The sequence below is a fragment of the Octodon degus genome, unplaced genomic scaffold (assembly GCF_000260255.1).
Source record: "Octodon degus isolate 3935 unplaced genomic scaffold, OctDeg1.0 scaffold00226, whole genome shotgun sequence".
Classification (NCBI taxonomy): domain Eukaryota; kingdom Metazoa; phylum Chordata; class Mammalia; order Rodentia; family Octodontidae; genus Octodon; species Octodon degus.
Genome location: NW_004524802.1, coordinates 1,850,482 through 1,873,682, shown reverse-complemented (window position 1 = coordinate 1,873,682; position 23,201 = coordinate 1,850,482). Strand labels below are relative to the sequence as shown.

General features: G+C 53.4%; 1 protein-coding gene across 4 annotated transcripts in view; it reads right to left on the bottom strand.

Annotated features, from left to right (window-relative positions):
- The window catches only part of Cdc42bpb (CDC42 binding protein kinase beta), a 52,477-nt gene that overhangs the window by 9,675 nt on the left and 19,601 nt on the right, over positions 1–23,201 (bottom strand). For 2 of the 4 annotated variants that reach the window (XM_023705610.1, XM_023705613.1), the window contains exons 7-28: positions 22,132–22,211; positions 19,628–19,794; positions 19,431–19,550; positions 18,556–18,689; positions 16,907–17,149; positions 16,001–16,111; positions 14,729–14,973; positions 14,511–14,616; positions 14,006–14,130; positions 13,242–13,347; positions 11,762–11,910; positions 10,628–10,722; positions 8,461–8,540; positions 6,796–6,846; positions 5,685–5,774; positions 5,341–5,418; positions 4,333–4,438; positions 3,282–3,418; positions 2,702–2,841; positions 1,550–1,631; positions 415–631; positions 266–328 (exon numbers count right to left, since the gene is read on the bottom strand). In XM_023705610.1, the coding sequence (XP_023561378.1) occupies positions 266–328; positions 415–631; positions 1,550–1,631; positions 2,702–2,841; positions 3,282–3,418; positions 4,333–4,438; positions 5,341–5,418; positions 5,685–5,774; positions 6,796–6,846; positions 8,461–8,540; positions 10,628–10,722; positions 11,762–11,910; positions 13,242–13,347; positions 14,006–14,130; positions 14,511–14,616; positions 14,729–14,973; positions 16,001–16,111; positions 16,907–17,149; positions 18,556–18,689; positions 19,431–19,550; positions 19,628–19,794; positions 22,132–22,211 (2,725 nt within the window). The remainder of the gene's footprint in view (positions 1–265; positions 329–414; positions 632–1,549; positions 1,632–2,701; positions 2,842–3,281; positions 3,419–4,332; positions 4,439–5,340; positions 5,419–5,684; positions 5,775–6,795; positions 6,847–8,460; positions 8,541–10,627; positions 10,723–11,761; positions 11,911–13,241; positions 13,348–14,005; positions 14,131–14,510; positions 14,617–14,728; positions 14,974–16,000; positions 16,112–16,906; positions 17,150–18,555; positions 18,690–19,430; positions 19,551–19,627; positions 19,795–22,131; positions 22,212–23,201) is intronic. The other 2 variants (XM_023705611.1, XM_023705612.1) reach the window with 2 other exon arrangements.

Genomic DNA, 23,201 nt, shown 5'->3' with positions numbered 1-23,201 from the left:
TAGGCCCTGTGTGTCACAGGAGAAAGCCCGGGCTCACAGCTCACCTGGGCACTGCCAGCCCTGCAGTGCCCAGATGGGACACCTGGCTCTACTATGCCAGGGGCACTCTGCAGGTGGGCTAAATACATGCCATTCTGCAAATCATTTTTCTCTACTGTCTGCCCTGCCCTCTTTGGTAATGTCTTCTGACACAGCGCCTTGGTCTCTGGAGCAGGTGAACTCCTTGTCATCCCCCAAAGTCCCTGCTGCAACCCTGCCTACTCACCATCTCGGGTGACCTCGATGACGTAGAGCCCTTCTTCCAGGCCAACTGCGATTCTATCTCCATCTAGGGGAACACCACAAATGCGGCCTGTGAGCCAGTGGTCTGCTGTGGACAACACAGCATGGTGGCAGAGCCCCGCAGAGACATACCCACGATGGCAGCCGTGAGCACAGCCTTGATGAGCGGTAGTGTGCTGTCATAGGCCTCCTGCGGCACATGCACGACCTGGTTCCGCAGCCGATTCTTGTGCAGGATGGACTGAAGCCCTTCTAGGATCCCAACCCATTTCCGCTTTTCGTTCTCATTTTCTGTCAGAATGAGCAGGGAGCTGTTCTTAGAAGGTGAACCTAAGAGAGAGGCTGTCACCTTCACGAGAGAAAACAAAACAGAAACAAGAAGAGCTGTCAGCCAGCCAGGTTGTTCAGGCACTCCATCCCGCTGGGAAGACACTGTCCCCAAGGTGACAACAGGAAGCCGGTGCGCTCCAGCACTGTGTCCTGGGTGTACTTCAGAGGCCACGCAGTGGCTGTGATGTGATGTGGCACTGACCACCCTCCTTGAGACAGCTTTCCTGAAGAACCCTGCAGTTAACAGCTGAGCAGACTTCTGATGTGTCCGAGAGCCTTGTTACATGCCCACGACAGTGCCAGAGGGTTTCTCAGTGCTCTCAGAGTAACCAACAGGCCACCATGTGGCACTTGAGCTGTGGGTTTGCCAACTGACCCAGGAAACCCAGCACCCTGGTGGCTACCCCAGCATCACAACAAGCATACAGCGGGGGAATGGCTTGCACACTAGGAGGCCACGAAGGGGCAGAGCTGGGATTTCCAGTTAAGCAAAATTTGACCCCAAAGAGGGGTGTGTGGCTCTGTGCGCATGCGCACGTGTGTGAGCATGTGACCGACCCGATTTTTCAGAAGCATCCTTGAGACCAATGTGTCTAACCCTCATCCAGCAGCAGGGGCTCCAATTCAGTCACAGAAATGTTGACAGGCAATGATGAGAGAGGTGGAGGGGGTGTGACATGTCACCAAGCTCAGTGAGTGGTTCACCAGGCAGGAGCATTGGAGGTGGTGGGAAAGGAACACATAGAGGGCTGCCAGGAAAAGCCGGGAGCTCCCTGTGTGAGGGGAAGTGACGTGTGTGTGGGATGGCAGGGGCCAGGCTGGTCAGCACCAGAGCCTGCTCTGGCACAAGACTTGCATGTAATTTTATGATTAATAAAACGGAAAATAAATAACATGGTCTCTGAGACACAGGGAAAGAGATGAGAATGACTCCTACCCTGAATATGCATGGGATGTCCCGGCGTGTGGCATGGATGACATCGGAGGCCAGCACCGAACTCACTGAGAACTCTTCATCCCTGGGAAGAGAGACACACTCAGAGCCGTGAAAGGGACACACATGTCCCTTGAAGGAAGGACCTGGCACCAAGTACTGCTGGACTGGAGCCGCTTGTGTGGACCAAGCCAGCCACCTATGCGAGCCTACTGAGGAGGTCCAGTGGCACTGGGTGGCAGAGGGCAGGCCCAACACAGACTCTCATCATCCCACTGACAGCCTTCCACACTGCTACCTTGGCCTGGCCTTGGTGTAAGCAGGCAGCCAGACACCAGCTAAGCCCTGTCAGCACACCACCTCTGCATGCTGCAGAGGCCGGGCTCCTCCATGGCTATGGCCACATCCTGCTTTCACCTGGAGCCCAAGGCTGGGGCATGCATGTGCACGGCGAGGGCAGCAGGGCCCTCAGGACCCAGCAGATCTTGACCCTTAATCCCTGTGGCTGTCCTTGGGCACCTGCCCTGAGAAGCAAGCTGGAGCCTCCACGAGGCCCAAATGTGCTCACAGTGCCCCATTCTATAGCTGGCAGAAGGCAGGGCGTGAACATGGAGCGAAGTGCAGAGGACCGCCTCCTGTGAGCACCACCAGATGCCAGTGTGGCAGTGTTCAAGGGCACGAACAGCATCAAGCAGCGGAGCTCTCGCCACACAAGGCCCAGGACCCGGAAGGCCCGCTGATGGGCACGGGAGGCACGTCTATGGCCCCAACACTATGGGAGGCTGAGGCAAGAAGACCACGAATTTGAGCCTAGCTGTGGGAATCTAATAATTACTGAGCCCTGTCTCAAAAGAAAGTGGCATAGACTATTGTAGGATGCATCATTCTTGAGATAGGTTTGCTTTTATTGGGCAAACAGTTTTATGTAAAACATCCATTTGGCAAAATTTCCAGTACAAAATTATTCAAAGCAAGAATGTTACAGTCTATACCTTAAAGTAATAGTTAATCATTCACTTGTTTCTGAAGCAGCCCAACAGCTCAAAAGACAAAGACACAAATGTCATTCATGATTCATCCAGCGCACGCACTCTGGCTAAAGACAAGCAAGTGGAGCCCGATGCTCAGCACAGGGCAGTGCAGTGCAGAACAGACCTGAGGTCCAGGACTTGGCTGGCGGTCACGCTGGGCTGGGTGGATCTTCCCTCAGGCAGGTCATACAGAAAGAGTTTGCAATCACACACCACGGCGTAGGCCCTCTGCCACCCTTTCTTCACCCCCGTGGGCTTGGGGACCTACAGGTGAACAGTGACCATGTTCCAAGAGCCATGCTACAGTCCCCCAGCCTCACTTCTGTCTGCTGTGTGACCACCCTGGCTCCCCTAGCCAGTGGCTGAGGCTGTCTAGCCATGAGTGGGGGACACTGTGGCTGAGGGGACCTACACGTGGGCACCAAGCAGATGGCTGTTCTCATGGCGCACACACACATGTCCTGGGAGAAGGGCCAGGCCCAGTGGTTGCAGCGCCCTAGCTTTGGAGTCCCGACTTGGCGCTGGCTGGCCAGGGGCTCGGTCCATGAGACGGGCACAAGCCCCAGAAGGGCTCTCCAGGCTCCAGAGCAGCAGCCATCCTGTGCTGGCCTGGGACCAGCCACTTCACCCCACCGTGGGTGGTTATCGGTCACTGCACCTCGGACATGCCGCAGGCTCTACCCCCCTACCTCGATGTATCCTACCTTGACATAGCCTTTGTAGGCCGTTCCTATGCCTCTCTGCACATCCACACCAAGGGGCCTCTTGGATTGCTCAGGGGGGATTGGGCACACCTGGGGGGCGCTGTCTTTGCAGGACACATGACAGGCAAATGAGCACACTGGAAAAGAGGAAGGGCTTCTCACAGCGTCGCCTGCAGAGCGCGTGCTGTAAGACGTACTCCACAGGAAAGGTGTGGGCACCCTCCTCAGTCAGGACAAGCTTGCAACATGCAGTGGGTCCTGGCCCTGCAGCAACAGGATGCACGATGCCACTGCTCTGCGCTTGTCTAGTTGAGGTTCACTGCCACGCTGACATCAATTACTGGGCAGTAGGTATAGGAACATGCCAGGTTGCCAGCAGCCAAACGAAGGGTGTAGGAGTTAGAACAGCAAGGAAAATGCTCTGGGAAGGAGCGCTGAGGAGCTGTTTGTGCAGCCTTCTATCTGTTGACCATGGTTAGGAATGGCAGTGAAGGGACCTGGCCCCGACGGTCACAGGCCACTGCACGACATCACACCAAATGGGCTTGGCGAGAGCCACAGCAGCGTGTCACCAAATCCCAGCAAGAACAAGAACATAGGGGAGATAGCTCAGCAGCATAAACTGCCTGGCAAGTGCAAGGTCCTGAGTTCGATCCCCAGAACCAAAAAAAGAAAAAGTAATGACTAGCAGCAAAAATACAAAATAATTCCCACCATTTCAAAACAAGCTATGAGTAGAAGACTTCATAGCTCATTGCCTCCAACCTTTCCTGGTTTTCTTTTCTTTTCTTTTTTTGGCGGAAGTGGGATTGAACTCAGGCCTTTGCACTCGCCAGGCAAGAACTTATTCTACTGAGCCATCTCCCCGGCCCGTTTCCTGGTTTTCTCAACGCTGTACCTATAACCTTCAGAGCAGACAATCAGTCACCCCAAACTCCCACTGCATCTCAGTTTGGGTGCACCCACCCAGGGAAGGACTGCTCCCCTGTGGCTGGTGCCAGAGGTGGCACAGCAAGGCCCTGCAGGCCAACCTTGACACAGCAGCACTCACCCTCGCAGGCGTAGCCCTGCCGGATCAGTCCAACCATCAGGGAGGTGCAGTGGCTGCACTGGGTGGGGCTGGAGAAGGACTTGATGCTGAACTGGTGAGCTTTTGGCTGCGGAGAACAGCAAGAGATATGAGGTCAGGCAGCCTCAGTACAAGCAGCAGATCTGCTGGGGCCGATTTACAAACAGTACCACATTGGAAAGGGGACACTGCCTGTTGCACTAGGAAGAAAACATGAGGCTGGCTGAAAAGGCAGGGGGTGGGGGCATGAACAGCATTTAAAAAGCCCTGACATGGCCACAAAAGGCTGTCCTTAATAGAGGAGGACGTGGAAAGGTGTGAGACCCCCGGTGACCCACACCTGCAGGGGAGCAGCCAGGCTCAGCAGAGTGGCACCTTTATGGAGCTGCTTCCGGGAGGCAGGGTTACAACAGAAAGGGCCTCTGCCCTGAGCCCGACTGTGCGAGCCAGTATATGAAGGCAAATCATCAGCCCTGCCAACAGGATGGGTCTCCCACCTCCAGTGGGCTGGAAGCCAGGTCTGTGATTAACAAAGTGGGAGCTGTCCTGGGTCCCCAGGAAAATGTGTACAGAGCCTGAGGCTCCGGGCCTGCACGCAACACAGACTTTCAATCTGCAGTGACGTTCATACGAGAAAGGGAACCAACGTGCAGGAGCCCAAGGTCAGAATGGAGAACAAGACAGAGACGGGCATCAAGACTCAGGCAGCTGGACACACTACAGAAAAGCCAAGATTCCAACTGCACCTTTAGCAAAACCCTCACACCACTGTGCTCTCTAAGCTCAGACAGACGGGAAGGCGCTGGCAGAAGGCCAGGATGTAGGTAAGGCTGCCACGGAGGCTGGGGCATGGCCAGGGAGAGGGGAGGGGGTGGCAGCTGCAGCTGAAGCACACATGAGCAGGTTCAGTGTAAGAGAAGCCACACACAGAAGCCCTCACTATGTGCACACAGGACATACACCTGCTGCATTATCCAAGACGGTGCCTACCTTGGGCCCAGCCAGGGTGAGGGCGGGTGTCGCAGGCAACGGCATGGTGGGAGGCCTCTGTGGGGGCCGGGCCATGTCCTGGGAGAAAGTGGGGACAGTGAGCTTGCTTCCCACTGCTGGCCCTTGCTGGGGCTGGCATCACCCTAGCGTGCATTCATCAGTGATGGTCTTGCTCGTCCAGCTGACTGCTAACAGGAACTAGGGACAGAAGGTGGGCCTAGAGCCCAGAAGGGCTCCTGCCACAAGCTGGGAGGCAGGGACCGGGAATCACCAACAGCAGCTGTGGCACACAGCACGGATGGACCCAAGGACCCTGCGAGCACCACAGGGCAATACACCCTCACCTCCTGATGTTCTGTGCTCACGGCCACAGAAACTGATGGGGACACTTCTGGCTTTGGGGCTTGCATTTCTTGGTCGCTAGATGAACTGGTCTGTGAAAAGGAACATAAAGACAACCTTCTTTATCTTACAAGCGGGGCCAGGGTCTAGCACTTCTCATTCCTGTGCCCCAGGCACCCCAGTGTGGCCTCTCACACACTCAGCTGTCCTGACTTCCCTGAAGGCCACTGCCCTTGGTGTGCAAGGCTGAGGTAGAGGTGTAAGGCTGGCTGGCTGGCTGCCTCTAGAGTAAGGCCTCACCACCTTCTGCTTCTTCTCTGCCATGTCAAACAGAACTGAGCAATGTCAACCCTCTGCCTCAGGCAGAAGTAACTGTACCTAGATCTTAGCCTTCAGACCAACCACCCAAGTGCACTTGGCCGCATGTCCAGGGTCTTCAGAAGCAAGTCCAACATCTCCTGAGCCGTGGCCGGCTCAGGTACTCCATGGAAGCCAGGGTCACTCTTGAGAGCACAGCACCTCCAAAGTGACCTGGTGGTCATCTACCCGAAGCGAAGCTCACCCTACTCTGGCGTGTGTTCCAGAAGCCAAGACCTACTCCCCAAAGGCTGTCCCTGTGCACGCAGCCCACGCTACCACATGGAGGTGTGGTCACATGGAGGGTGAGGCAGGGTCAGCCCTGCAAGTGTCAGCACAAGCAGCAGCATTCCCACAGAGAACAGCTGCAGGGGACCTCGGGGTGTGGTCTGAGCTGCACTCTGCTCACAGAGCCCCAACAGCCCTGAGCCAACGGGCACCTTCCCACGGCGCGCTCAGCGGGTCGCACTGAGCAGGAAGTGGCACACACCGTGCAGAGCCGTGCCCCACATAATCACAAGGGAAAGGCCAAATCAGTTAGCTGACTGTCAGCTAAACGGTAAGCGCGTGTTCCCCACAAACAAAGGTTAAATGAGTTAGAGCCCTAGCTGGCAAATCAGGAACAAGACTGCTGAGTAATTTAATTTTAGCCATGTAAACCCGCTAGTTTCATTTAGCTGGTTAATTAATCAGATGGATGCAAGGTCAAGAAGAGGGGCACTGAGGGTGCTGCTGTTGGCAGCTGTTGTCACTTACATCCTCCCAGCAGGCTAGTAGAGAAGACGGAGGTGAGGAGGAGAGAGAGTCCTTGGTATGACAGACAGGAGGAACAGCACGGTCATTCACACTGTGCACACTGCTGAGGGAACACACAAGCCTCCCACCTGAAGCTCAGGCTCAGCACAGTGGCGCACCCAAGGGCGAGGCCAGGTCAGAGACGGGGACTGAGGGTGGCTGCCAGGACCGCAGCTTCCTCACTGATGGCAGCTACTGGCGCAAACCCTGGCCGCGAGCTAGGCACTCTGCTCATTTACAGAGAAGGCACTGCTCTCCTCTGCTACCCTCACGCTGCAGAACAGCCTTGGCCCTTGGGAATTGTTTGTATCAGTGCTGGGGACCGAACCTAGGGCCTCTGCACGAGCCACCTCCCCAGCCCTTTTCTCACTCCGAGACAGGGTCCCACTAAGTCATAAAATACCCAGGTTGCCCTTGAAAAAGCCATCCTCCTACCTCAGCCTTTCAAGAATGCTGGGATTACAGGCACATGCCCCATGCCCAGTACGACCCTTCCTCTGTAATGGTACCTGGCACCACAAGGACCGGAGAAGGGCACAACTCACACAGCACCAGGTTTATCAAAGACCCAGGACACAAAGAGTCACTAAATACAGACGCTTCTTAAGGTCTGAGGATCGCAAGGAAAAGAGGCTTGCCGTTTGATAAGGACACACACTCTGTCAGGTAAAATGTGCCCAGAATGGCTGGAGAGGGCTTCTGGGGGACAGACACCCACACAGTCACCACTCCCTGCTTAAAACAGGAGCACCCTGCAGACAGCACCCAACCTGATGACGAAACGCACAGCATAGGAGGGGTGTGGCGTCTCCCACACGAGGACGTGGTGCCAAGGGTTCACTTCACATGCGTGGACAGGAAGCCGTGGGCAGGCCCAGAGCAGGCCATTTACCGGTGTCCCAGAGAGGACAGGGAAATCTGGCCGCTCACTGCGGCCCGTGGCTTCTGGTGGCTCCTACCCTGGGAAGACCTAGCCGTCAAGGACGCTGCTGGGACAACAGAGGAGACTACACAGGACTAGAGCCAAACATCACAAGCGGGGCAGACTCTGCGGCACACAGGAGCGCGTCCTCGCTCTCAGCAGTCACTCGAGCACTTCAGGCAGCAAGGCCCGTGAGTCGCCGTCTCCGGGGACTCGGCCCCACTCCGCAGCTGCTCCCTAGTGGCAGCCCAACCTCGAGGCAGGCAGCACACACTCGGAGTGTTCTAGGTCACCAGGTGTGGTCTGGGAAAGCTGCTGGGCACCAAACCGTTCTCACAAAGCCCCCTTCTGCCAATCAGAGGCCCAACTATCTCGCCACATGGAAGTCATGGGATGGGAACGTGACTAATTATTATTTGTTGCAGGGTGAGAATTCTTATTCGTAACACTACCCGACATGCTCACTACTACACAGCCTGAGGCCATGACGGATCGACACCCTGAAGGTGCTGAGCACATCCTACACACACGGCCACAGTCTCAGTGACAAAGAGGCCCCGGGAGCCGTTTTAACCCCTCAGGGTCGCACAGGTATGACACGCCAGGCCAATGCTGTAGCTGGTATGTCTGTAGCCCCACCATGTCACAGTCTACTCTAACTTGTCATTAAATCCATCTGTCACTTAAAAAAGGCAATTACTTACTCTAAATGTCAGATCATGTGTAAGAGATGTGGCATTGAAGTAGTCAAAGATGGAGTCCTGAAAATCTGGAAGTTTGAGCCCTGCAAGAAAGAATGGTCAAGGCAGAACACTGAAGACAGATCTCATGTCAAGTAAGACTCCTCAGCATCGCACGCAGCAGGGCGGCTCCGCCTGAACGACTGAGCCATGTGCTGTGCTCTCAGGACAGACACCGTGGGCCTTTCTTGAGCGTGAGCCACAGAGCCTCAGGTCCACCTGGAAAGCCTGGAGCTCTGGGAAACTTCAGGAAGGAGGTGACAGGACAGAGCTGGAGGAAGGGCTACCAGTGATCACGACAGAGACACTGAATGCAGATAGGGCACAGTGCCCAGAGACACCCCACAGCCACAGTGACCTCACGTGTGACCAGGGCCAATACGAGAGAGGCAGCGGGGACACTGCTTGGACGTGCCAGAGTGAATTCCAAATGGACCGGTCACCTGAAGTCAAAAAATGAACCAGGCCGGTGAGGTGGTATGTGCCCAATTCCAGCTATCAGGAGGCTCAGCTAGGATGATCGTAAGTCTGATGCCTGCCTGGGGAACACATCAACGCCCTGTCTTTTTAGGAAAACTGTGAAGCCCTCCAAGTATTCAGAGAAAAAGTATAATCACTGGAATGGCTGGAGGGCAGAGATTATTTTCCTAGCTGTGATTCAGAGAGGGACAAGATGGATAAATCTGAGAAGTAAAAATTTTAAAAAGCAGCTAGGTGTGGTGGCAGACACCTGTAATCCTAGCACTCTGGGAGGCTGAGGGAGGAGAAGCACAAATTTGAGTCCAACCTGGGCAACTTAGCAAGACTCTTCGTCTCAGGGGAAAAAAGGAAAAAAAAAAAAAAAAAAAATCGAGGATGTAGCCTAGCACAGTACTGGGTTGTATTATTAAATCTCAATACTGCAAAAGCTAACCAACTAAACCTTTACTAAACAAAACCCCAATATAAGCAAGAAGTCAATGTCACAAATAAAAGGCTTCTACCTGAAATATATAAAAACCTTCTAAAACTTAAGACACCTAAGAAGCTAAATTATAAAAAAATGAGCAAAAGAATGCAAGTTAAACCTATACTAAGATACTATTTCTCATCTGACTGGGACGGCAAAACTCCAAGTGTGATGTCCACTCCATGTGGGGGTGGGTGGGTGGGAAGCCCTTGTAACTGATAAGCACATGTGCCCCCCACCTGGCTGCCCCATCCGAGAAAGCCATCACTGAACACAGGGACAAGGACAGAAAAAGGACCAGCTGCTCACCGCAGCGTTTTCTTCTCTGGCTTAGCCAGGAGAGCTCAGCAGCTATGCTCAGGCTGCAGGGGCCCTCGCAGGCACAGGGCAAGCTGTGAAGGGCTGGGACACCCTCTGGGGAGAGCTTGCCACCTTCGTGTGGCAGAGACAGAAGCACAGCACAATACACAGGTGCATTCACTTCCAAGACGAAATGAAGAAGCAAGTGAACACTGGTTACCTTTGGGAAAGGTACCATTCATTGTGCTTCTTCATAATTAAGGCTTTGATATTATATAGATTGTTTAACTACTGAAAGACACTTACATCTTTTGTTTTCTTTTTTTGGGTTTTGGTGTCAGAAATTGAACTCAGGACCTTGAGCTTGGCAGGCAGGTGCTGTGCTGCTGAGTTATATCCCCAGCTCTAAGACACTGTTAAATCTTTTTTTTTTTTCTTTTAAGTATTTAGTAGAGGGTCTACAGGGTCTCACTACACAGACTGGACTCGTAGTGGTCCTCCTGTTTTCAGCCTCCCAAGCACTGGGATTACAACCACGTGCCACCATGCCCTGTCTCATTTGCCATCTCAGCACACCTTGGGAGCGGGGCTGGCACAGCATGCTGGGGATCGAATCCCGCCCCTGCATCTGCCTGAGCAGGCGCTTTGATCCGCTTAGCTATCTGTCTGGCCCTCACACTAAATTTTAAGAGAAAACAAAAGAAAACAAAATCACCCATTTCAAAAAAGCTGATATTTAAATAATTCAAAACTTTATGATTTCAGGGCTGAAGAGATAGCTCAGTAGAATAAGCGCTTGCCTGGCAAGCACAAAGGCCTGAGTTCAACCCCTGGTTCCACAAAAAAAAAAAAAAAACAAAAAACTTCATGATTTCAACTTACCAGTCTCTGCTCTAAACTTTTCTTCCATCTTTTTCTTTAGAACTTCCATTTCTTCTAATAATTCTCTGTTTTTGGCTTCAGACTCCTTCAGTTTACTAAAGTGAAACATAAGACAGCTGTAAGTGTGCTGACAGGAAGCACGGGCAGGGGCACGGGGCACGGTCCTCTTCTTAAGGGCCCCTTTGGACTGTGCCGTTGAACAACGGTACCTTGAGGGGTCCAGCCTGAGCTTCTGACCCCCCCGAGACACGTGGCCCAGACCCCACGGCCGTCAGGTTGCCACCCAAGCGCAGGGCCCTGCTAATCACAACGTGGTAGAGGGGAGAGAGTGCCACCCTGAAATAGCTAATAGTGCCCAGGGGCGAGCAGGACAGAAGGGCTCAGCCACTCCCTAGTGGGGCGACATTGGGTACATCACTTCACCAGTGCGCGCCTGTGCCTTGGTCTCAGAGCCTATAACACGGACAGGAGTGCGTGCCCCGAGGGGGTATGAAGCACGTGTGAGCTACGGCACAGAGTTCTCAGAGCACAAAGGAAGTAAAATTCAGTGGCAATAATGCTTTCAGTCAGAATCTAGAAAATGTGACGTAGAATCTCATCAGAGACCTGTCACCCCCACTGTAGAGGTGGCCACGTCTCTCTCTCCACAGCAGCAGGGCAGGCGAGCAGGGGCCCACAGCTCACTGTTGGGTCCTGAACAGGGCCAGCCCACATGAACAGCACGCTTATTATGTGTGTGTGCAAAGGGGACTCTTCCCACTGCCTCCAGATGGGGAAAAACTTCCAACACGGCATCTTCAGTCTCTAAAGTACCCCCTTTAGCTTGGAAAGGAAGATTCTGAGCTGACAAACAGTAGCCAGAGGCGCCTAGCACACGGGTGCTCAGGCATCATCACCAGCTTGCCCGGCACGTTAGGCAAGAGCCACCGACCCCGCTGCAACCCCACATGGCCTGGCTGCTTCCCAAGGACACACGCAGCCTGCAGAAGGCACTCTCCTGGGCACTTCCATGCACCCAGCTCTGGAGCTCTGCTCCTGGAGGACCCTCCTGCTCAGCCCAACTGTCCTGTGGAGCAGCAAACTCGCCGACCTCTGGGCAGGACAAGGGAGGCAGCTCAGGGCAGGCGCTAGCACCTTTCAAAGGCGAGGCTGGTGTCCTTGACCTTCCTCAGCTCCTCCTGCACCAGCTGCTTGGCCCGGATCTCAGCCTCCAGGGCGGACTGCAGCTCCAGCCGCGCAGACATGTCCAGCTTCTGGCTGCGGCGCACCTTCCACAGTGGATCCTGGGCATGGCGGGAGCGGGGCACAGGTATTTAGGCTGCGTGCTTTTTAGACACGGCCATCTTGTTTCCAGTCTGAAACTTTTACTGTTAGGTTAATATGAATCCTCAGACATTATCAAGGGCCATCAGACCTGACTATAGATTTGAAATTTTCTTTTATGCTTAGAATTTTAAAAAATTAGACAAAAACTGACTCTATACTGCAATTTCTGTGGTGTCCCAGGGGTCCCTGTCCCTGCACCTTCAGACAGTCTCTGCCTTGCTATGCTAGGAGTCACTACCCACGCCTATCTGTGAGGACGGGTGGAAGTGAGGGGACACGAAGAGCAGGGTGAACTGGAGGCAAGGGGTGCCAGCTCGCTGCTGCTCTCTGCCCTTCTTCCCTGAGCCATATTCCTGGCCGCCAGCTCTTGAGAAGCAGCCTCAGGGAAACACTGACTCAGTGTTTCATTTTAAGCTAGCTCCCTCCCTCCCTTCCTCTTTTCTTTTTTTAAAAAAAAATGTTTAAATTTTTATTCATTTTAATGAGCAAAAAAGATAAAATAGCAATGAAATAGTTTTCAAACAGGTTAGTAGGACACTTACAGTAATTAATACATTGCATATTGTTGTGTTCATAGTAGCTAGTCAGAGGATCTTCCTCTTTTAAGTCATGTTTATTCATTTGATACAAGGTCTTGCTATGCAGTTCACACTCGTAGTGATCCTCCTGCCTCAGCCTCCTGAGCACTGCGATTACACATGTGCGCCACCATGCCTGATTTCAGGGCCTAAGTGGGGCACCCGGAGTTCTGGAGCTGGCACAGCACGTGGTACTGGCTACTGAACTCAGGACCTTGTGCTTTCCAAGCAGGCACGCTGACTGCCGAGCTATCTCCCCAGCTCTTTTTTGTCTTTTTGAGATAGTCTTGCTATGTAGCTCAGGCACACCTCGAGTTGAAGTGATCCTCCTGCCTCAGCCTCCTGAGTGCTGGGATTACAGTGTGTGCCACCAGGCCTGACCATTTAAGCTTTCTTGAATATAGGTAAGGAATTTTCATTTTCCACCCATAACCAGCAAGAAAGCTGACAAGGATTACATTTTGTGTCCATCAGAAACAACTGGGGATAAATGGTAGCACCCACCCAGGTACTCATGGGGCGGGTGTGACAACAGGAGAAAAATCCCAGTGAGCCTTGAGATGGCCATGCCCAGGCATTAGCCCTTGACTGCACACAAGTCCCCCTTCCTTGGACTGATCTGAGTACTTAATGCCCCACAACTGCACTCACAAGCAAACCATTAATGGGCTTCTCAGTAGCAAAAGTACAGGCTCTAGGACGAAGCTCACCAGTGTTCTGGAGCCCAGACTGGAACTCCTCAAAGTCTCGAGCTCTTCAGTCATCTTGGAAGCAAGGGCCTGCAGGTAACCGCGGGCATCTTTCTCGTCGCTGACCCTGCGAAGACAGAGATGTCCTCTCTCAGGAGATGTAAGTTCCGTGCAAGGAGCCACTTACGTTGGGCACTTCGGCACACGGGGCTGCTGGCTCTGTGCCCGTCACAGGCAGCCCCAGCGCCCCTCAAACTCTGTAGTCCTGTGAACAAGTCTCTCAGAAAACTTCCACTGCTTCCCCTCAGTGTGCACGGTGCTCAACCAAGTCCTCGAGGGAGCTGGTAGTTGCTCGGGTTCACACCCACACGTCCCCCTGAAGCCTAAGCCATCACAGGCAGGACCTCTGAAATGCGACTAGTTATGGGGCTAACAGTGGCCTGATGTTAGGAGGCACAGCCTGCTAGGGAGAGGCACTCGCTGGGACCTGGCCTGGAAGGGCTCCTGCCCTCCCTGCTCGCCCCTTTGCTCGTGGCGTCTGCCCATCCTGCTGAGGGCGGCTCTGCCCAGGCCATCCTGACTTGGAGCCAGCTGACTATGGAATAGTGTGAGTCTGAAGCAACCTGTCCTCTCCTAGTTGCAGGTGCTGGTATCGGGTGCCACCACTGACAAGAAAATGACTGAGACAGTAGTGTCCGCCCATCCCGGTCAGTGTGGCCCTCGGGGGCCAGCCTGGGCACGGGCCCTGGCAGGCAACAGAGACAGGCGCAGGCGGGGCAGCATACCACTGGATGATCTCCGCAATCTGAGCTTCCCAGTGTGCCACCGACTCCTTCTTGGCTGCCAGATCCTGCAGTTCATCCTCCAGCTGTCTGTTCTGGGCCGTGAGCTTATCCACAAAGGAGCAAAGCTGATGAAAGTAACCCCCCCACCCCGCACATCACTTGTTAATCAGCAGCCTTTCACCATGGCAGCATCACCCCAGCCAGAGATGCTTCTGGAGATTTTGGGTATTTTCTCTCCATCACTGTGATTTTTCCCGACTGTTCAGGGCAGGGACTTTCTGCTTGTAGTTAACTGAAGTTTCAACTGAAATCTAACTCTAAAAGGGACAGTGCTGATGCTTTCAGTTAACTGCACCTTTTAACTAGTGAAAACAACCCAAAAAATCAAACACGTGACTTCATGTGTAATTCAGAATACTTGAAATACATACAGAATTTCCAAAAAGCTAAAAAGTGAAGAATTACAACTTGCACGTAAGGTGCGAGTTCAGGTACTCCCCATTACCTTTTCATTTTCTGCAGTCAGTTTCTTGTTTTCATCGAACAGTAGGGCTCTCTCCCGTTCGTATTTATCTTTTATTGTACCTATGGCCTCTTCCATCTCACTGTGCCTGCCGGGAGGGGACAGAGACCCGTTTCAGGGTTCTGGCCTTGCCCCTGTCTGCACCCAGAGCCTGGGAACAAGCTCCTGCTTGGTGTCATGTGGAGCTCGTGAGAACTTACCGTTCTCGTTTTGATTTCTCCAGCTTATCTTTCAGCATCAAGATTTCTTTCTGCAGAGCCAACTGGTGGCTTTCTGAGTCGTGTACCTCCTTCTTCACATTTTTCACTTCCAGGACGTGAGAGGCCTCACGTCGTACCAACTCCTCCTCATAGAACAGGACTTTCTTCTCCAGCTCGGATTTGATTTTGGAGATCTCCTGTTGGTGCTCCAGAGCAGCTCCTGGTCCCCGGCCTCCTTGCTTCATCTGCATGCAGGGGTTAAATTAAGACGGTAAATCTGTGCTTGCCCTCGAGGTATCCATGAACACTGCTGCTTCTGCTCACAGAGGCAGCGGTGCGCCCAGTGGTGGAGGTGACCTGAGCAGTGGGGCCTTTGGCACAGGCACCTTCGAGGGAGTGTGCCAAGCTCTGCCTGGGCTCCTTGGGCTCTTCCCCTACTGGCCTGACCCTCAACGCTCGTTCACTTGCCCACAAACATCTTTTGCCATGTCCCTGTGGCAGGGTGACAGCGAGATAACTGCTCTATGGAGGCACTGCTCTCAGGGACTGACAGCCAAGCAGTGACTGGGCTGCAAGATGCTCATGCTAGGTAGAGGGATGGGCATGGGGTGCAAAGGCACAGTAAGGCAGCACCAGGTGATAAAATCTCCGACACGGGGACAGGGAAGGAAGCACAGGCAAGAAGGCGAGAAGAGAGTTCACAGGTTGGGTCTACCCAGGGCAGCTACTGTGGGCACTGGCTTGGAGTGACATCCTCCAGCCGGGAAGCAAGCATGCTGCAGCTGCTGTATGCAGAACATGCTCGGAGAGCTAACACAAGCCGTGAGCAGGTGGCAGCCCAGAAAGAAGACGCTCGTCAGGCCTGTGTGCTGGACACAGAGAGCCCATCACGAGAGCACTGCAGGTGCTCGCTGGAGCCACACGACACAGACAAGTAGGCCTGGACCATCTCCCTCCCCTGCCTCCTGCTGCCCTCTGGCCCCACCAACTGATCCCAGATGGAGGACGAGCCTGTCCCGGCCACCATCAGCAGCAGGCTATGGGCTTCAGGGAGCTTGTACAGAAATGGACTTGGCCAAACTGAGAAAACCAGGATAGGAAGAAAGTATCTGAGCTGGGCTCCTGTTGGCTTAACTTCCTACTGCCTCTACTCAGGGAGGGAAAGAGAACTGGCTGGGACGCACGAGTGACACCCATGTCCCACACTCAGTCTGGCTGAGCTGCCTCTGACCTGGCCCCAGCATATCTTGGAAGACGGGAGCCGCACACTACCTTGAGAGCCTCGAGTTCACTCTCCATCTGCTTGCAGAAGCCCTCACTGTGCTCTCGCAGCTTGCGCTCCTTTGAGGCCTCGGCGACAGCATCCTCGAGCTGGGCTTCCAGCTAGGGAGAGTGCACCTTCAGAGTTAGGGCTGCTCGGGTCACCCGCGGCACCACCACCCGAGCAGCCCTGGGGACACAGTATCTGCAGCGTGTCAGACCTTGTTTTCTCAGTGCACTGCACCTACACAGCATGCTGAGCCCAGGACAAGACACAGGCATCCCCTCTGACGCCAGATGGCAAAGAAAGGTGCCAGATGTAAAGAACGCATCTTTTCACAACGGAAGGGTTTTTTGGCAGAACTGGGGATTGAACTCAGGCCCCTGCGCTTGCCAGGGAAGCACTTATTCTACTGAGCCATTTCCCCGGTCCCATAACTGAAGTTTTAAGAAGTTATTTTTCATTAAAATATCTGTATTAACAGGTATTAGGTTTACCATACTGAAAAGATTCCATTTTAATTTCTAACATGGTACATGTTAAAGAATTCAGCCCTTCTAAAAGCCCTTCGGGACACGTGATCCACCTCAAGAGTACAGAGAAGCACTAAGACCAGAGAATGTCAGAACTTTAACCACGGCAACAGACTCGGGAGACGCGTGTGGCTGACCTGTCCCATGTGCACTGAAGCCATACCCCCTTGAGACATGAACACTGCTTGTTTAAAGTGAGAAAAACTAACATTAGGAATCTCTTTTCACAAGTTCACAGACACAAGCTGGGGATGTAACGCAACGGCAGAGACTTGCCTAGCATAGCTGGTTCAGACCCCAGCACAGCATTAAAAAAAAAAAAAAGGAAAAACAGATTTCACAAAAATGCAGTCAACGCCATATGCTGATTGTGCAAACAGTCACCTCTTTCCTGAGCTTCTCTGATTTGCGCAAGTCCTGCCGCATGGAGTCGATCTTCTGCATGGCCACCTCCATCTCCTCCTCCTTGTCCCGCAGCTGCCTCGCCACCTTTTGCTTCTGGGAGCGAAGCTCCGCCATGCGCTCATTGAGCTCAGAAAACTCCTGCAGGGCCCGCTTCCGCTGCTGATGGGCATCTTTGAGTTCTTTGGTTTGGGATTTCAATCGCTCTGAAACTTCGACCAATTGCTAAACAAAAAAGAGATATTTCATCTGTGCTTAGGAAAGACACGGAGGACAGCAGTTGAACCTTCTGTGTGTGCAGAGTTCAGAGTAATGGCAAATGCTGTTACAGATTATAGCCAGAGAACTCAAAATCTGTCTTCCAGGGAAAGCCCCTGGCTCCACCCTCCACCACACACACAGCCCACATGCAGCCAGTGGGGATCCGCTGCAGCACCAGCTCGCACAGGGAAGACCAGCACCACAGCGCACAACAGCCACGCATACAACCTGCGTGTGATCACAGACAGCGCAGGGACATGAAATGATAATCTCGTCACGAAGACTCAAGCAGACCTGGAAAGTAACACACGCAGCCATGCATCTCACTGACTGAACAAGCTCTGGAGAGCCTTCGGTGAGCCTGTGGTGCAGTCACACAGTTCTCATGCAGACCGCAATGGAAGGCGTGCAAGCCCTCTCAGAGGCCCACTCCTATCTCCACAGCCTGTCATCAGCCCAAGTCATTACGCACCCCAAGACTATACACACGCTTAAGAGCTCACTCAAAGTGAGAAACAGTAGAACAATTGCTCCAGGAACCCATCATGAGAACTGAGGGACAGACACTGACTGTCCCACTTAGTAGTCATGAGGGACCTTGCCACTGGCTGTACTTACAGCCCTCATCTTCCAGAAGCTTGTCTGCCATCTGGCTGGACAGTGTCTGCAGTCAGGTGACAGTCTGGCTATCTGGTCACTGTCACACCACTAGTGTGTGCTAGAGGTGAAGTGACCTGGAGCACGGCAGCTCACAAAACAGAGGGCCGGTCATCTACCAGGCTGGTCTGGGCTTGGTTTAGGGGGAACTACTGTGACTGCACAGCAGGCAGAAGAGGCCACATGTCCCCACACTCTGCCTGAGGACGTCACCACAGGTGGGATCGAACCACGCATATCCTTAGTAAAGGGTTAGATAGCCCGTACACTGGAAGAACTGCTAACTACATACTTAAGGCTTAGATGTATAAAGAAATGTGTCTTAGGAAACGTGGCCCAAACTGCGGCATTGGTGCACTGACACTGAGCATGAAGCCTGACACATCTTGAAAATCACGCTGAGACAGCCGTTAGGGGACGCCCCATTTCAACACCACCTCTTCAGAGCTACCGGTCCTAACCAAGGCGCTCTTCTGAAAGAAGAGGAAGGGGCCGTGGCAGGGTGGACTCTGGCTGGCACCCTCCTTGGGATGAGGAGGTGCTGCTGCCTGCCCCACACGGTGGAGACAAAGACAATGGCTGAAGGTGGGCACACTAGGCATCGAGAGAGGAGCTCAGGCTCCGCTGCCACCCCAGGGGCTGCAGGCAGTCTGCACTCCGGGGCCTCAGGGCTCCATGAAGTCCTGGAAGCCCAGGCCTTCCTGTCCCCCCACCTTGTGGAAGTCTTCCTTCTCCTGCCGAGCCAGACGGTACTGCTTCTCTAGGCCCTTCAGTCGGTGTACAGAGTCCTCGTGCTCCTGGCGCAACGTCACGGTACCTTCTAGCTGCCGCTCAAGCCTATTCGAATCTGGGCAGAAGAGAAATACTGTGCTGTGCTTGTTGGTGTACAGGGCTGTGCTGTGAGCTGGCCTAGTGGCAAGGATTACCTGCTACCTCGGGACATCCTCCGCGTCTGGAGGCCTTCTTGCTTTCTCACATACATGTGTCACACACTACCTACGACGAGCGTGCCCAAGCCTACTCTGACTGCTCTCTCCGCAGCGATGACGAGCCCTTAGGAGCACAGTCCCTGTGCAGTGAGGAACTTAGCACAGTACCTGGCCCTTTCTCAGTTACAATGAAGGTTTCAGTGAGACACTGACTCAGCCGTGCCTTCCTCTGGATGAAGGCAGTGAGCTCAGGTAGGAAATGGGAAGAGGCCACAGTCAGAGACCTGGAGCTACGAACGGATGGCAGGCCAGCCAGGTTGGTGGTTTGGAAGGGATCTGAGTCCTAAGTAAGCTTTCATATTCAGCAGCCACCAGCAGAAGGCCCCTGGACACGAAGTAGGCCCAGACATGGTTGCGAGTGGCTGTGGAACTGGCAGTGCCCCCAGAAGAAAGGCAAGATTTTGTGGAGAAAACACGGGGAACTGACTGTGGTCAGTAGCGCCAAAATTATCACAATCACACAAGGTGGGGAAATAAGCCTGACGAGGGGCAGACTCTGAAGAGGTGCTGAAGCTCGGGCCTTTCCCGCTTTCCAGCTGTGGAAAAGATACAGAACAGATCCTCTCAGAGAGGGACATCTAGGAACAGAGAACGCTCACCTGCTACCTTGCTCTTCAAGCGCTCAATTTCCTCATTCAGCCTCGTGATCTCCTTGTCCCGGTTTGAGTTGCCCAAGGCCCGGGTGGAGCCGTGGAGTGACTGCACCGTCTGGGTGGACTCTACAAGGGGTGCAGCGTGAGTGTGGCCAGGTGTGTGCGACAGCACTGCAGCCTGAGCCCGGCCACCCCTCACTCACCCTGCAGCTTGCGGCTCAGCTCCAGCTTCTCTTGCTCCAGTCTGCGGATCCTCCTCTCGTAGGCCTCCATCTGCAAGCTATTCTCTAAATCCCGCTGCACATCTTCGTCTTTGGTGAGTGTGTTTGACTGTATCATGCTCTTCAGAGAGCCTCGGTCGGAAAAGCAGCTGCAGAGTACGAAGGCTTTTTCAGCCACCAAGAACGGACAGTGGGGCCGGCCCTAGCTCCGTTCTGTAAGTGGCTGCTTCCACAATGCTGGCAGCCTCAGTTTGCTGTAGTTCGATCCCCACAACACTCCAGCCATGCAAAAGTGCACTGAAGGCATTCAAGGAGGAAAAAAAAAAAGAAAAAAAAGAACTGACAGTAACTTCATTAAAGAGACAAACAGGGGCCAGGCAGAGAGCTCAGCAGAATAAGCGCTTGCCTGGCAAGCACAAGGGCCTGAGTTCACCCCTTGGTTCTGAAGAAAAAAAGAGAGAGAGAGAGAGAGAGAGAGAGAGAGAGAGAGAGAGAGAGAGAGAGAAACAGAATACCTGTGAAAAGACTTCGCTGTGTATGGAGTCAGAACAAGACAAGAGCTTGCAGAAGGTGGGCTAGAGCTGCGTCCTGACATGCACACAGCCTCACAGCTTGTCAGAGAGAAGCCTCTGCGAGGAGGAGAAATGCCTGCTACCTCACACTCACACCCGAATGAAAATCCTATCAGCATTTTGCCTAGTGGGCTAGGTAAAAAAGCCACCTGACTACAGGCTCTCAGCAGGCCACCCGAGAGGGCTGTTAATCCACTGGGCTCTTCTGCTTGCCCTGCACATGAAGCGGCCCCTGTAGGCTAAGTGCCCAAGGTCCAACCACCTCAACCACCTCGCATGAATGTCCGCACAAGTGCGAGCACCAGCCCTGCCCACACAGAAGCTCAAGATTCTGACATTCTCAGTTCTCAGAGATTGCTGCATGTATCTCAGCTCTGCTTAATTTTTGTTTTTTTGTGGCAGACCCAGGGATTGAACTCAGGCCCTCGCGCTTGCCAGGAAAGTGCTTATTCTACTGAGCCATCTCCCGGTTTCTCTGCTTAGTTCTTTACAAGACATGACGTTAGGAAAACCTTAAACTTCCCCCACTGAAGTGGCAACTGAGGCCCTAGTCCTTACAAAACGCAGCAGAGTGCTCTAAAGGAAGACGGCTTGGGGATGGGCCCAGGTGGGAACAGCTGTGGCCGACTCTGTCACAGGAACAAACGCTGCCAGCACTGACCCACGGGCCAAAGCCCGTCACAGCCTGCTCTTGGGCCCCTCGGGGCTGGACCAGCTGTGCCCGACTCTGCCACAGGAACAAATGCTACCAGCACTGACCCACTCTGTGCCCGACTCTGTCACAGGAATAAATGCTACCAACACTGACCCATGGGCCAAAGCCCGTCAGCCTGCTCTTGTGCCCTCGGGGCTGGAATGGTATTTATGTGCTTGGAGGGCAAGAGGGGGTTTGGTGATGCACACAGGCTGAGGTAGAAGGATCGCAAGCTCAGGGTCAGCACAGGCAATTTAACAAGACCGTACTTCAAAGTAGAATAAAAGAACTTGGTGGTCAAGTGCTTGTCTGTCAAGGGAAGCCCTGGTTTAGTCCATAGTACTACAAACAAACAAACAAACAAACAAACAAATGGCTGTAAAAGGAAAAGAAAAACACAACAGAGACCACAAAACCCAAATTACAGCCCTGTGTTGCTTAAGGATGGGATAGGGTTCTAAGAAATGTGGTTAGATTCTGTTGTGCAAACGTCCCAGCTCATCACACAGCACAGGAATAAATCACAAGTAATCAGGAAATGCAGCGGACACAAGCTGCAGGACAGTGCTGCCGGCGTTCTGGGCACACTGCTTTGCAGGGAGCTCTCCTTCCTAAGGAGACACGCTCCACCCCTCAACACGACAGCTCAGCAGAGGACAGAGGCAAGCCAGTCTCACAGCTGTTTACTGCACTACCACACAATGTATGCAGCACTTGCATGTGCTGTCCTTTTTTCTTTTTTTCCACTACTGGAGACTGGACCCAGGGCGCTCATGCTGAGCCACACACCCACCCTCCATCAGTACCTTTCCAAGTTGCTGTGGCTGGGGTCCACCTTGGGATCTGCCTTCCTCAGTCTCCCAGGGCACTGGGATGACAGGTGCATGCGACTGGCAGCCCAGGGCTCTGTTTACACAGGCAATGCACACACACAAGTATGATACTGTCCTGCAGCAGGCCTAGGAGGACCCTGACAGCGCTGGGTGTAAGGGTGCTCACGTCCCCTGTAACTTTACTGCCACAGCCATGCCATCTGATGAATCACCGTAAGTGGCGCAGGACTGAATTTACTATTTTGCCCTTCAGCAAAGAGGGCCAACTCTGACAGACCAGCAGCATCAGGCGTGCGTGTCTAATAGGCAAGCCCCTGGGCCGCACCGATGTCCATGCTCATGCCGGTCCCGTGGGAAGGCTCTGCTGGGGACAAGAGCCATACATACCTTTCTGTTGTAAACGTGAAGCCAATGAAAGGCAAATGCAATCCAGAGAAGCCCGTGTGAGCGCCAGGAGGTAATATTTCCTGCAGAAAAGCACAATACACGCAAGACCTATATGCCAATGGCCCGCAAAGCAGAGCATGCTTCAGAGCAGTACAGCAGGAGGGCCCAGGGAAAGTGATGGGCTGAGGGGTGTCGCTGAGGTGGCGTCAGCAGGATGCTGTGGCTCTGCCGCCGGCATGCACACTGAGTCAGAAGGACACATGCCCTGCCCGCGTTTGCGTCAGGCTGGGGGCTGCGGGGCTATTCGAAGCCCGAGAGCCTGACGCAGCGCGGACAAGTACAGATTCAAGGCTGTGGCACATACAGTGCTTTGGGGACACAGGCATATGGGACTCTCAGGTCTGTGGCCATAAGGGGCCTCAGGCAGAAGGGAGCTCTGGACTCTAAGACAGACTATTTTAATAATGTACTGCACCTCTATTTTTCAAGTGGAAGATCTTAAATAAAAATCAAAGATGTAGTGGGAACTCCTTCCTTTCTTGCTCCCTGGCTATCTTGGCAGCTGCTCCTGGTTGAAGGCCATCCGCACCCAAGCAGGAAGATGGTGGCCGCAAAGAAGATGAAAAAATCTCTGGAGGCCATCAACTCTAGGCTCCAACTTGTTATGAAAAGTGGAAAAAACGTGCTGGGATATAAGCAGACACTGAAGATGATCAGACAGGGCAAAGCAAAACTGGTCATCCTTGCCAAAAACTGCCCACCCTGAGGAAATCTGAAAGAGAGCACGAGGCCACGTCGGCCAAAACTGGTGTCCACCACTACAGCGGCAATAATATCGAGCTGGGCCCAGCATGTGGAAAGTACTACAGAGTGTGCACACTGGCAATCACTGGTCCAGGTGATTCTGACAGCATTAGAAGCCTGCCAGAGCAGACCGGTGAAAAAGAAACCAAGCAGACTTTTCATTAATAAAACCTGCCAGAGCTTGAAAACAAAAACAAAACCAAACAAACAAACAACTGAAGGTGTTTACTGGGGAGCTCATCATGGGGCATGCCTCCGGTGTCTGG